Source organism: Callorhinus ursinus, unplaced genomic scaffold (assembly GCF_003265705.2).
Source record: "Callorhinus ursinus isolate GAN/ISIS: 27379988/994484 unplaced genomic scaffold, GSC_fseal_2.0 scaffold57, whole genome shotgun sequence".
Lineage (NCBI taxonomy): Eukaryota > Metazoa > Chordata > Mammalia > Carnivora > Otariidae > Callorhinus > Callorhinus ursinus.
In genome coordinates this window covers 331,529-346,929 of record NW_027397119.1, presented here as the reverse complement: position 1 = coordinate 346,929, position 15,401 = coordinate 331,529, and the positions used below count along the sequence as shown (strand labels likewise).

The window sequence follows — 15,401 nt, the reverse complement described above, 5'->3', positions numbered from 1 at the left end:
CAAGTGCATTTTTTGTTCTCATTAAGCCGGTGCCACACCGTTGCAGGCACCACAGGTGGAACACCTCACTGCCGAGCTCCCTTCTGAATTCCTAAGGGCACCTCGATACCCTCTTGGTGGTATGCTGTACCTTCCCTGCGAAACCATGGTCAGATTTGAGAGATGAGCGTCTCCTCGCAATTAAATGAAATAATTTCACAAGCATAGGAACCCTTGCGAAGCAGCACTGAAGCAGCGTTCCAGAGCTAATAGGGCCTCACCTCTGAACAGGTAGTGCCTTCACCGAGCATCCTGGCTACTTTCAGAGAACAGCTTCTTTAGCCACTTGGATTTTCTTCCTTAGTGATCTTCTTACCTTATTTTACATTCCGTTTTCATTTGTCAGAGTGTCTCCTCTTTTGTCCGTCGCCTTTTCAGAATTTATGGATGGAAAGGGAAACAGTCTGGGCACAATTTAATAAAGTCTATTAACCACTCTTTTCCAAATTTAAATTCCTGGGTCATTTTACTCAAACCCTGGTAGAGCCTTATTTATTTTTTTTGCATTGATCAGTGTTTCAGATTAGAAGGTGAAAGTGTCAGCAAACCCAGAATAACAGCACCTTTTATGTGACAGAAGGTTACTCTCCCCCACAATGAGGTGTGGAGATAAGCAGCCTAGGGCTGGAATGGAGCTTCCTCAATCATCCAAGACCTTCTGTCTTACAATCCTTCTATCCTTCTATCATGTTCACTCATCATCCTCAAAATGTGTTGGAATCTACCCCCTAGTACGATGTAGCTATTCGAGCTACAGGAATCCTCTCTGCATTTTGGTCAGCTGGAAGGAGCGCAAAGATCACACTAACTTCTCGCCATAGCGCATGTCTGTCTTGACTCACAAAGCTCAGACTACAATGTTTCATGAAAAATTAGAGCTTTAAAAAATTTCTGTTAGTTTTAGTCTCATGAAATCTGCATAAAGACTACTTTTCTGGCCCAGGTTTTTCTTGGTGAGGCATTCAAGAAACATCAACTCAATACATTAAAAAAAGAAAAATTGTTGGAAAAGCATTTTAAATCTTTTTGGAATTATCTTGACAAAGACCAAAGGGGATCTAATCATAACCTACTAGAGAGCTTAAAGTTGTCTTTTTCCAATTCTCTTAAAACCACACACATACACACACACACACACACACACACACACACACACACTGCAGTTTAACTCCTCACACCTCTAGTGCTAGCCTAGGCCCTGCTCACCTCCCTGCTCACTTCCTTATCTCTTCACCAATTGCTTCTGCACATTCTTTTGTTGAGCAAGCAAACCAGTCAGTACAACTGCCCTTGAGAACTGTTACCTCAATTCTCCAGAAAACAATCTGGATTAGACCAAATTGCCCTTAATGTCCAAAGGTCTAGAAGAGTGTGTGAATTCTCATTTATTAATTTTGCTAAGCTTGGACACTCGTAATAAAATGTATAATCCTAAAATCCCTTATATGTAATCCCCAAATCCAAAAAGCTTTGAAAACAAAGTTTTCTTCCAATTTATTTGACAGGAAAATCTGACCTAAACTTTGTGAGGATATTTATAGTCTCTATATATCTCAGTGTAAATATTTTTACATTTCATAGAGAAATATTACTAAGGCAATATTATAAATAATATGGTATGCTTTCTAAAACCCTAATCTGAATCTAAAATAAATCATTCAGACGAAGGATTATTTGCAATTATTTCCTGTAATAATGCTCTATTTTATTAGGAATTTAGGAATTTCTCATTTAGGAATAAACAAATTCCAAATTTTAAGAGTAAGCAAAATTTTTTTCACTATTTTTAAAATAATTTGTTGTACAAATATATACATTAGACGCTGGGGAACTTGTATGCCTCAAGAAGTAGAATATGTGGTGTGTTAAGCAAAATTACTCCAAACCTGACAAAGGAGACAAAAAAAAATCACTGGAGAAATTTTTCAATGGGTTCCTGAATATTGCTTTGTAGACCCTCTCTGGGATTATTGATTTCATAGGTGTGTGTAATTTTAATCAATTTTCTATTAACTAGTCTTTTTATAACTCTGTAAGACTAGAGGTTAATGGTAGAAAATGGATAGGAATGCAAATAATTCTTTTCTGAAAACAATGCAAATATTCCTGATAACAAGGCAAATGAATTTTGTCCAGTAGAGATTCAATTAATTTCCGTCAGTTAGGAAAGCTCATTCCAAATATTAAAGTTTGTTGCCATGTGTGATATTAACCAGTTTCACATCAATTAGAAAAGTCACTTCTGGGGGCGCCTGGGTGGCTCAGTCATTGGGCATCTACCTTTGGCTCAGGACATGGTCTCAGGGTCCTGGGATCAGACCCCTATCGGGCTCCCTGCTCGACGGGAAGCATGCTTCTCCCTCTCCCACTCCCCCTGCTTGTGTTCCCTCTCTCGCTATCTGTCTGTGTCAAATAAATGAAATCTTAAAAAAAAAAAAAAAGAGAAGTCACTTCTGAAGGACTTTGACTTGAACCCATAAATCTCTGTTCCTCAAATTCTTTGAATTAGTTGTAGCAACTTAACACTTCTCTCATTAATGGATTGAATAAAATCTTTGACACATATTCATTGTATATTTATATGAGCGTCATGTTACTTATTCTTTCGAGAACCATACTTTAAAAGGTGCTTGCAGGGGCACCTGGGTGGCTCAGTCAGTTAAGCGGCTCGGCTGCCTTTGGCTCAGGTCATGATCCCAGGGTCCTGGGATGGAGCCCTGCATTGGGCTTTATGCTCAGCGGGGCGCCTGCTTCTCCTACCTGCCACTCCCCCCTGCTTGTGCTCCCTCTTTCCCTCTCTCTCTCTCTCTGACAAATAAATAAATAAAAATCTTAAAAAAAATAAAAGGTGCTTGCACTATAGGAACTCACGTATTTGTTAAGTGAAGATAAGCTATGGAAAAACCATAAAGGCAGTATACAATAAATGATAAATTATCAATATGGATTCGAGGAGCTGTGGTAGAGTTTCTGTATGACTATATTCTTGTTATTTGTCCTGCATTGCTTTTATTTACCTAGCAGACAATTCTGCATTTTATGGAGTGCCTGAGAAGGAAATACACACAGGGCATGATCCTTGTCCTCGAGTTAACAGTCTCGTGTGGGAAAAAGACATGAACAAATCATCATAAAGTAATGATAATGGACAGAGAAGAGAAAAACAGTTAAGGCCTTACTGTGTCCTTATGCTTTATATTTATTATGATGCTTTATATTATTTTATTAAAACCTAAAATTTTGGAGGGACTTTACCCCCAATTTTATCATTGGAGCAGGGACAACCAACTTATTGTTGTAATAGTCATGAGGGAGAGGGCGGGAGCCCCAAAGCAATTTCACATGTTTTAATTCCTGAGACCAAAGCTTTTCCCTCATCTCCCTCAGTTCATTTGGTTGACTCTGGACTCAGGCTAAATCCTGACCCCCAAAGATCCACAGAATGGGAACCCTGACGCAGGCCTGGCAAACGCGGACAAGGTGTTGCTGTAGGACTTTGGAGTTTTTCTCAGGTTTGGACATAATCAGGAGCAGCTCCTTGCTGGGAAGCTGTAGATCTAGAAGGTCAGAGACAAGGTGAGGTTAGTTTACTTCCTTGAGCTTTTCCAGTTTTCAGCGTTCGGTGCTGCCAGGACACCTGGTATGTGAGAGACGGGGATGAGGTGGTGCTCAGAGCTGGGTTTCAGTTAGGGAAGCACCAGAGGTTGGTCCGCCCGCCCCAACCTGAAAAGCTGGAGGGAGTTGCAGAAGCTGGACTCTAAACACTAGCAAATATTGACAGAAGTGAGGGTCATGGCTAAACCCCCTGGTCCAAGTCTGTTGTAGCAGGATAAGCCTACACTTCAAAGGAACTTGTCAACTGGATTTGCATAACGGAACCCTGGCGATTTCTAAAACTGAGTTTTAAAACTGGCAGCTGGTCAGCCTCTCCCCTGCTGCAGAAACCCTCCCTGTACTAATTTCCTCTATCTGTTCATATTTCCTGCTGTAGGATTTTTTTTTTTAATTCTTCCAAGGAAGAGAAATCAGGACAACCTCTTCTCTAGGAGAGAAGTAGTTGGTACCCTAAGTGGTGTGAGAAGATCTATTTTGATCCAAACCAGGTGTTGTCTGGTTTGGGTTCATTCCAGCCTGGGTCAAGCAACTGATCACAAGATGGTTTTTCGGTTTGTGTGCTATCTTGTGGTTGTGCGGCTGATTTCTGCCTCAGATGGTGCGTATGCTTAAGATTGGATTATAGGGCACTTGATATCGGTCTATGGGTTATGAGGCATTCTGTCTAGGGTTTTAATGAAATTTAAATTAATGAAATTTAAATTAATGAAATGTATTTCATTTATTGAAAAATCTCAAATTACTTGGCCTAATGCTCTGTACTCAGTAGGAGCTTAGTAAATATTTTTTTTAAATTTCATTTATTTGACAAGGAGTGGGAGGGAGAGCAAGAGAGGGAGAGAGAGAGAGAGAGCATGAGCAGGGGGGTACGGCGGAGGGAGAGGGAAAGCAGGCTCCCGCCTGAGCAGGGAGCCTAATGCGGGGCTCAATCCCAGGACCCTGGGATCATGACCTGAAGGCAGAGGCTTAACTGGCTGAGCTACCCAGGTGCCACAGGGGCTTAGTAAATATTTAATGATGATTCTGCTCTATGACGTGGGTGGTTAACTGTTTACTTTCCTTTTCTGTTCTGGGAGCAAAAAGTACCAATTGCAAAATCTTGAGAAGTCTTATCTGTTATACACTCCAGGAATGCTCTTTGGAAAAGGGATTGTTTCTTTAGGGGTAAATAACTTATGGCTGAATTTCAGTGAAACCAGTTATCCTTTTGAAAACAAAACTTTGGGAATTATTGGGAAGGGAGGGGAGTGGATGGACATAGACATGGAAGAGAACAAGGAATCAGAACCCATAACCCAGCAAAAAGACACTTGGATGGCGGTCTAACAGGGCTTCCTCACGGCACATGATATGTCAAGTGACTCTGTTATCTTTTTCCTTCCAACAGAGAGCTGTCCAGAAGTTCCCGCAGTGGAAAATGGCATAATTGTTATAGAGGAGGTAGAAGGACAAATTCTGGGGACTTGCGTTTGTATCAAGGGCTACCACCTGGTAGGAGAGAAAACCTTTTTTTGCAATGCCTCTACGGAGTGGAATGCTCCTGTTCCCACATGTCGACGTAGGTTTGATCTTCCTGTTTCTTTGTATATCTTGTTATCCCACTTGATTCTTTCACGTCCTACTTCCAGCAGGCCATGCTCAAACTTCATAAGAAAAAAATTCTCAGGGCGCCTGTGTGGCTCAATTGGTTAAGCATCTGCCTTCAGTTCAGGTCATGATCCCAGGATGCTGGGATCAAGCCGCACATCAGGCTCCCTGCTCAAGGGAATCCTGTTTCTCCCTCTCCCTCTGCCACTCCCTCTGCTTGTGCTTGCTTGCTCGCTGTCTCTCTCTGTCAAAAAAAAGAAAGAAAGAAAGAAAAATTTCTCAGTTTCTAAGAATTCATTTTTAAAGCACTCTAGGATGGAACTTCTCTTAGAAGCTACATGATCAGTTCTTGCTCAGTACTGATTACATTAATTAATAAATTGATTGAATTAATAGACACAATCAACCTGCAGGAAGAAAAGAATTTCTTCCATATATTAAAACTACCTTTTTTGGGGCTATAATTTGTTTAATATCATACTCCTTTAAAATTTTAAAAAATTTAAATTGTCTTAAAAAAATTTTAAACATATACAAAAGACGGAAGAGTAAAATCAACTCAACAATTATCCACATATAACTAATCTTTTATCTTCTATAATTCTGTTTTGCATTATTATTTTGAAGTAAATATGTCATATTCTCTTTCATCCATTATATAATGTTCAAACTGGGAAAAATTTATGTTCTTAATTTACAAAGGTGATAACTGAAATCCAAGTGATTTGCTCAAGTTCACAAAGCTCATTTGTGGTGTCTGTGGAGACAGAGAGTCACTAGTCAATATCCTCATTATTATTACTATTTTTAGGACTAACTGGGTTTGTTCTCCACACCAATATGTTTATCCTTTATTTATATGACCAAATTCATCTCTCTCTGCATTCTCTCCTGTTTTTTTTTTCACCTGGGAAAAGCAAAATGAAACAAAGTAAAACACGATGAGTGGTGTGTACATTTCACTGGGTGAGAAGGAAGGGAACCCTTGCCTCAAACATAGGGTGAAGAGTTTTCAGCAGTGCTGAACAGGAGGATGAACACACTGTTGATCATTTCCAGTTCTATGCTTAATTACTTTTAATAAGTTCAAGTGCCAACTGTCACCCTAGTGCATGACCAAGACCTTTCCTGGCCATTCTCAGGCCAACCTACTCTCTTCGTATCCAGCATCGATACAGTTTGGTACTAGGTACCAGCGCCGTTTGTAGTCGCTATTAAAAAGCACTGTTTTAGTTCTGACTTCTGATTTCTCAGTGAAGTTGGAGGTCTCGCCTTTGTAGCGGTGTCCTTTCAGATCACTTCCTGTTTTCTTCCTCAGTGGGCCACTGTCCTGACCCGGTGCTGGTGAATGGTGAACCCAGCTCCCTGGATCCTGTGAGTGTGAGTGACAAAATCACTTTTAAGTGCAATGAGCACTATATCCTCAAGGGCAGCAGTTGGAGTCAGTGCCTGGCCAACCACACCTGGATGCCTCCCTTACCCGTCTGCAAAAGCAGTGAGTGCAAATCCAAAGATACCAATCAGATAACCTCATTTTCTCTTCCACATCTCTAGTATTGATGAGTGTTTATTCTATTTCTGTATTTTTTTCTATTACAAACAATGCTAAAATGAATGTTATCATATTTATAGATACACATACATATATTTTTATGTCTAGGCTATTATTTCTGTCGTCTAGATTCCTAGAATGATTGGTGGGTCACAGGATATTTATTTGCCAAATAAACTTAGAAGATCCAAGAAATTCTACCAAAAAAATGTTATTCTTGGACAAAAAGTAAATATTGAAAAATCAATAATATTACTTTCTTTTTTTAAAAATTTTTACTTCATTTTATTATGTTATGTTAGTCACCATACAGTACATCATTAGTTTTTGATGCGGTGATTCATGATTCATTGTTTTTGTGTAACACCCAGTGCTCCATGCAGTACGTGCCCTCTTTAATTCCCATTGCTGGACTTTCTAACAATAATTATGAGATGAATACTGAAATGTAAAATAATTTCATTCATGAGACTATATGAAAACTTAATGAAGGACATAAAATAAGACTTAAATAAAAGAAAAGATATGCCATGATCCTGGATGGATAGACTGGTATTACAATGTCATTCTAACCAGAATTTCAAATTTAAAAATATAAAACAAAAAATTAAGTTTATTTGGAAGGGTACATATCTAACATTACAGATTTATTTACTTAAAGACTTAATTTTTTAGAGCACTTCTAGTTTCATAATAAAACTGAGGGAAAGGTACAGAGATTTCCCATATACTCCCCACCCCCACACATTCATGTTATTGGCATCATTTCTCAGAATAGTACCTTTTTTTTTTAAACCAAGGATGAACCAATATTGATATATCATGATCACCCCAAATCCATAGTTACCTAAGGACTCAGTCTTGGTATTGTACATTCAGTGGGTTTGGACATAAGCATAATGACATATATCTACCACTATAATATCATATAGAGTATTTTTCCTGCCCTAAAAATCCTCTGTGCTCCATTTATTCATCTCTCTACTTCCCCTACCCCTATCAACCACTGACCTTTTTTGTTGTTGTTGTTATTATGTTCAACTAGCCAGCATATAGTACATCATTAGTTTTTGTTGTAGTGTTCAGCGATTCATTAGTTGCATATAACACCCAGTGCTCCTCACCACACGTGCTCTCCTTAATACCCATCACCCGGTTACCCCATCCCCCTCCCCCCCTCCCTTCTGTAACCCTCAGTTTGGTTCCTGGAGTCCAGAGTCTCTCATGGTTTGTCTCCCTCTCTGATTTCTTCCCATTCAGTTTTCTCTCCCTTCCCCTGTGGGCCTCTGCTCTATTCCTTATGTTCCACATATAAGTGAAACCGTATGATAATTGTCTTTCTCTGCTTGACTTATTTCAATTAGCATAATACCCTCCAGTTCCATCCATGTTGATGTAAACAGTAGGTATTCATCCTTTCTGATGGCTGAGTAATATTCCATTGTGTATATGAACCACATCTTCTTTATCCATTCGTCTGTTGAAGGGCATCTCAGCTCCTTCCACAGTTTGGCTATTGTGGACATTGCTGCTCTGAACATTGGGGTGCATGTGACCCTTCTTTTCACTACATCTGTATCTTTGGGGTAAATACCCAGTAGTGCAATTGTTGGGTAATAGGGTAGCTCTATTTTTAACATCCTGAGGAACCTCCATACTGTTCTCCAGAGCGGCTGCACCAGTTTGCATTCCCACCAACAGTGTAAGAGGGTTTCCCTTTCTCCACATCCTCGCCAACACTTGTTGTTTCCTGTCTTGTTAATTTTTGCCATTCTAACTGGTGGAAGGTGGTATCTCATAGTTTTGATTTGTATTTCCCTGATGGCTACTGATGTTGAACATTTTTTTGGGTCTGTTAGCCATTTGTATGTCTTCTTTGGAGAAGTGTCTGTTCATATCTTCTGACCTTTTTATTGTATCCATAGTTTTGCCTTTTCCAGGGTATCATATATTTGGAATCATATAGTATGTAGCCTTTTCAGATTTTTTTTTTTTTACTTAGTAATAGGCATTTAAGTTTCCTCCATTTCTTTTCATGGCTTGATAGCTCATTTTCTTTTATCAAATAATACCCTATTTCTGCATGTACCACAGTTTATTGATCTATTCACCTTTTTTTTATTATGTTCAATTAGCCAACATATAATACTTCATTAATTTTTGATATAGTGTTCAGCGATTCATTAGTTGTGTATAACACCCTGTGCTAATGACCACATGTGCCCTCCTTAATACCCGTCACCTGGTTAGTTCTGAAGGACATCTTGGTTGCTTCCAAAGTTTGGCAATTATGAATAAAGCTGCTATAGATATCAGGTGCAGATTTTTGTGGGGACATAAGTTTTCAACTCCTTCGGATAAATACCAAGGAGTGCAGTTGTTGGATCTTGTATATTTAGTTTTGTGGGAAACCATCAAACTCTCTTCCAGAGTGGTTATGTCATTTTGCATTCCCACCAGTGATGTATGAGAGATCTCGTTGCTCCACATCCTTGTCAGCATTTGGTGTCATCAGCATTCCGGATTTTGGCCATTCTCATAGTTGTGTAATGGTATCTCATTGTTCTTTTAATTTGCATTTCCTGATGACAGATGCTCATTTTCCATCTGTATATCTTCTTTGGTGAGGTGTCTGTTAAGGTCTTTGGCCCATTTTTTAATCAGATTGTTTTCTTATTGTTGAGTTTTAAGAGTTCTTTGTATATTTTGGGTAACAGTCTTTCATAGCAGAGAAGTTTTAAATTTTAATGAATTCCAGCTGATCAATTATTTCATGGATGGTGTCTTTACTGTTGTATCTAAAAAGGCTTCCTTCCCTATACCCAAGGTCATCTAGGTTTTCTCCTATATTATCTTCTAGGTGTTTCATAGTTTTGTATTTTACATTCAAGCCTATGATCCATTTTGAGTTAATTTTTGTGAAGGATATAGTAGATAGGCAGTTTAAAAGCACAAACTACAGTTAGCCTCTTTTAGGGAGTTTGTGGTTACTTAAAACATGCATATATACAACATGCAGTTAAATTACAAGCATATACCATCATCATTAGTTTGACACAAGTTTAAAGTATTTATTTCTTCCAGCCTTTTCTGTTTTACTCTCTTTTAATTCAATACTTCCTATCCTAGCTCTGAAATGCAGAATCTCTGTCTTTTTGTGTTAGTTCATTGCCCAATTTTAGGGGAAGCTCCTAAGGTCCCTGAGTAAAACAGATTTTTTTCTGCTTAGACCCAAGATCTATATCATCTCCTTCAGTTCAAAACTGTACCCTTAAAAGTCACCAGAAGAGCACTGTATAAACTGGAGTTCCTTAATGAATTAATTTAAATTCTTTTCCTTTCCTCTATACAGCTTTTGAACTCAGTTTTTGATCTTTTTTTAAAAAGTCAATTAATTAACATATATTATTGGTTTCAGAGGTACAGGTCTGTGATTCTTCAGTCTTATATAATATCCAGTGCTCATTACAACACATACTCTCTCCAATGTCCATCACCCAGTTACCCTCATCCTCCCACTCCCTCCCCTCCAGCAACCCTCAGTTTGTTTCCTATGATTAAAAGTCTCTTACGGTTTGTCTCCCTCTCTGGTTTCATCTTGTTTTATTTTTTCCTCTCTTGCCCTATGATCCTCTGTTTTGTTTCTTAAATTCCACATATCAGTGAGATCATATGATAATTGTCTTTCTCTGATTGACTTACTTCACTTAGCATAATACCCTAGAGTTCCATCCACGTCATTGCAAATGGCAAGATTTCATTTTTTTTTGGATGGCTGCGTAATATTCCATTGTGTGTGTGTGTGTGTGTGTGTGTGTGTGTGTGTGTGTGTATACGTATATATATATATATATATATATACATATATATATATATATACCACATCTTCTTTATCCATTCATCTGTCGATGGACATCTGGGCTCTTTAAAAGTTATTTATTAACTGCTCGAAGAAAACACCTGTGTCGTAGAAAAAATACAGAAAACAAAAGAAAACATTTAATTACCTACAAACCTACTACCCAGAAATAACAGAATACCTTGATATGTAATTTTCAGCCTTTTTTTCTGTTCATATATGTTTATGCATGAGTGTGTTTACAAAAATATTATTATATGCTACATTACATTTCTTCATTACATTTCTATTTGTATGCATTATTATAATACATAGTATTATCTACTATGTACTATAGTAATACATGTTCTTTTATGCTTTGCTGTTTTTGCTCAACTTTTTGTTTTGAATAGTTGAATACAACTATTTGTATTTATGTTTCCGTAAGTATACACCCACATAATCATTCTTAATTTACACTTTAATCTTGATCACCAAGGTTAGGCTTATAATGTCAGAGCTCAAAGGGACTTTAGAGATAATATTATTTAAACTGCTCATCTTATAGCTTCGGAGGGAAATCAAGAAGGATGAAATAGTGGTTAGTGGAAGAGCCAGAACTGAAATTCACAACATCTAATACTTTGTCCACCTCTTTATAGATTCCTCTTGTTTGCTCCCCTCTGCATTCTCCTTGTTTCTGAAGCTCTCATATCGCAAAATTCTATCCCACAGAGAATGTCAGCCTCCATTTGAACTCACATCACTTATTTCCTGTCTCAGGGAGTTATTTCTCCCACCTCTACCTCTGGTTTAATTTTTTTTTTCTTGTCCACTGTCAGTCTCTACAACTTAAACTTCCTTTCGTCAAGCTCATGTCAATCAGATAGCACTCTCAAATTGCTAATGACTCAGAGGATAAGCAGGGGGAGGGGGTCTTTCCCATGGTTAAATACCATTTGACCAGAAGGAAATGAATGGAGAATGTGCCCCCAGATCCCACATGTACGGTTACATTTAAGGGGTGCTGTTAATTGAGTACAACTCATGACTGTCACTCTTGTACTCCTGTTTCTCAGGAGACTGTGGCCCTCCTGGGAATCCCGCTCATGGCTATTTTGAAGGAAAAGATTTCAACTCAGGTTCTACCATTACTTACCACTGTGAAGACAGGTAAGTGCATGCAGGCTTTCAAATGCAAGATCTTGCCAATTGACTGGTAGCATTGCTTTGGGGAATGACCCAGTCCATCTCACCTAACACCTAGATTTCCTACTGTCTCAGGAATCTGAGCTCATTCTGATTTTGAGAGTTGCTTTAGCCCACTGCCGGCTCTCCCTAATCTCTAGAAGATAGACTGATCTTTTTATTTATCCTAGAGAAGATATTTAAAATGTATATTTTTCTAAAGAATCTCAGAACAAAAACTCAGAGAAATATAGAACATATGGAACTGCAGAAAGAGTGATTTATTGATCGTTCCAGCCTGCCCACGCCCCCCCCCAATCTGGTTTCCTATTTGCAGTTACTTGAAATATATATATATATATATATATATATATACTTTAAAAAAAAAAAGAAAGAAAAAGAAAGAGAATGACTTATAGAACCTTAATAACCTTAACTTAGACTACCTGATCACCCACCTTACAGATCTACTCTTTCCTTGGCTTCAGTCTTATTAACTCAGGGTCAGGTCTCCACATTAACATTTCAATGTCATAATATACTTCTAGTGGACTTTGCCATCAGCTCTTATGTTTTTCTGATTAAAAGCTGTAGCTCCTTCATAAGACTTATCTGAGTGTTATCCCTAGCTTTCCACTCCTTTTTAGAGGGTTGATGGCAGATGCTTTTTTAAGTTATTGAATGATGACATGCTTCCTCCCTCACCCTCCCCACCCAACAACTGTGTAAACACACATATTCAGAATTTCTCACTTCTCCATATGGGTTGAATTGTCACTTGGGTCCTCTCTGCCCCCAAAGAGAGTGGTTTTAGTTGATTACTGTTTGGTAATACTGAAATCACTTAAGCATGCATTAAGGCTCAGGGAGGTGGATTCTATCACGGTAGGAAATACTGAAATACAGCTATATAAAACCAGGCTTAGTTGCCCAGTTTAGAACGTGGGAAGTCTAAGTGTTGTTGCCATTCTGATTTCTGTTCAGGTACCACTTGGTGGGCACACGGGACCAGCAGTGCATTGACGGGGAGTGGAGCAGTGCACTTCCAGTCTGCGAGTTGATCCAAGAAGCTCCCAAACCAACTCCACAGACGGAGTTTGAGAAGGCACTCGTAAGTAGTAGGCGTTTGTCTTGTTCACAGTTGTATCTCCAGGGCCTGGCATCATTGCTGGCGCATGCTCAGTAAATATCTGTTCAGTGGGGGATGTTTTTGAAGGGTTGGTTAGACAAGGGCTCATAAACTATTAACTCACATTTTTATATATGGAAGTTCTCATTCGCCACCATCATCACAAACACTTCATGAGACCTGTTGGTAGGAGTTATTGTCTCATGGACTTTACAGAGCAAGCTTTATAAACTCATGTCTTAGACTTGTATGCATTGATGTGAAAAATCTCTAAAATTCTTCTAGATTCCAAAAACCACTGAACAAATCATTTTCATTGAGATCCCTCTTTTAGTTTATATTTATTGCTGGGATAATAATAAGTATCTAAAAGCCAGAAGATTTAGATGATTTATCATGTTGAAGACCCAGATTTGTATTTAAGCTACTGGATTCTGAGCCCCTAGTCAGGGACCTAAGCACTACTGATTAGCTTCAGACTATACAGCTGGATCTCAGTTCTTAAGTTGTAGCTTAAAATTTTTTTTCCTTTTCTTCAGTTTGCCTTTCAGGAGAATAAAGAACTTTGCAAAGCCATAGAGAACTTTGTGCAAAGACTAAAGGAAAATGGTTTAACTATGGAGGAACTGAAATATTCTCTGGAAATAAAGAAAGTTGAATTGGAGGCAAAAATGTTGTCCTGACATTGTAGCTGAGCAGACTGGGTAATAGAAATGCACCTATGAATAAATCTTCTCTTGGTTCTAAAACTGGTTTCAGATTTTTCTCTCATTAGACTGGAACACGACTTCATAGAAATCAGCTGCAGTTGCATAAAACACCGTGTGTGTGTTCTCAGAATGTGGGAAGACCAAGTGTGGTGGTTGTCTGTTTAAGACCAGAGTTAGCAGCACAACAGTGGGGAGTGAAGGGTCTAATTTCCTGTCTGTAAGGAGAATGGGAAGCTCAGATCACAGCTAAGGGTATGTCTTATATTTTAATGAAACACGAATGGTGAGGCAAAAAATAACCTCAAATCAACCAAAACCTATGAAGCAAAAATCAACCTCTCAGTTTGAGAAAATAGGTTCAGAACAGTTATATCCTTGAAATAACCTGTTGAGACAAAAGTAGAATTAGGACTTAAACTCTGAGTCTCCCCTATATCCTGTTTATGAAACCAAGTTTCTAAATCTTCCGCAGTAATATTGCTTACCACCTTTGGATGAAACCCAGCCCTGCCTGGTAAATTTGAGATGGTGAAATATAAGTGAATATGTTCTTTTCCTCTTTTTAGAGGGCAGGAGAAGCAAGAATCCTGAGGTAGAAATAGGTTTTCCTATCAAGATGTCATATTGAGACGATATGACAAACTTCTTCCATCTCTCACTCTGACCTCCACCAAAACACATAGGAAATCTGGATAAATACAAACAAAATACAGAAGAGAGCTTGAAATAATGGAATGTCCCTCAATGAAATCATGAAGGAGAATAAGAAATAGGAATAAGAAACTCTCAAGTACCCCACAGTCTATTAATAGACACATGACAAGTATACACATACCATTAATTCAGGGTGGTTAGAATGAAATAAACACTTTTCACAGAACAATGTGCTAGGGGAGCTCAGCTTTGAGAAGGGGGCCTTCTGTCTGGGAGGAGGAGGCAGTAAAATTGTAAAGGAGAGTCACAGTTATCGGGCCTTTAAAAGTGAGTAGGACTGAGAGACAAAGATTAGGGAAGAGGACATGGCAAGTGGGAAGATTTGGAGAAGTGTAGTAAGAGCATCATAAAGAGCCATAAGCTTTTGAACCAAGTAAATCCACTCCTCAGGTTCGTCTGACTTGAGCAAAATGATTTTTAATTTGAAGCTATTCATTCTATTATTGCGTATATTGTCTATACTGGGGAGACCTTGTGAACATTTGAAATGTCCAATCTCAGGAATATTTTTAGTAAATTATGGCACATCAAATGTAATGCAACCTCTTACAGTGATAATTATGAACAGAAAATCTTAAAAATATAATCCCAAGTAAAAGTAGAATACAGATTAATAAGAACTTATGATTGCATTTCTATAAAACCTTTCTTCTTGTAGAGGAGGACCAGGCAAAAACAGGCACAGATGAAAACAGTTGTCTTAGGATGGTGAAACTCCAGGTGTTTATTCTCTTAAAAGTTCTTTAATTTTTTTAAAAGATTTTACTTATTTATTTGAGAGAGTGAGTGAGTGAAAAAGAGAGAGCAGAGGCAGAGGGAGAAGCAGACTCCCCTGCTAAGCAGGGAGCCCAACGCGGGGCTCGATCCCAGGACCCTGGGATCATGAGCTGAGCCAAAGGCAGATGCTTAACCAACTCAGCCACCCAGGTGTCCCAAGTCTTTTAATGTTTTAAATTGAGTTTTTAATAATAAGTTTTTAAAAACGTGTTGTGCAGAGAGGCAGGAAAGATGGAGCATGTTTAGGGAATG

The 15,401-nt window shown here is 38.4% G+C and overlaps 1 protein-coding gene across 1 annotated transcript; it reads left to right on the top strand.

The window, feature by feature from the left end:
* Positions 1-3,872: 3,872 nt before the first annotated feature.
* Positions 3,873-13,697, top strand: C4BPB (complement component 4 binding protein beta). Its single transcript, XM_073884514.1, has 6 exons — positions 3,873-4,252; positions 5,042-5,212; positions 6,560-6,736; positions 11,711-11,804; positions 12,804-12,930; positions 13,488-13,697. Exons 1-6 carry the CDS (start codon positions 4,195-4,197, stop codon positions 13,629-13,631), a joined length of 771 nt encoding a protein of 256 aa, XP_073740615.1. The 5' UTR covers positions 3,873-4,194; the 3' UTR covers positions 13,632-13,697.
* The last annotated feature ends 1,704 nt before the right edge of the window (positions 13,698-15,401 follow it).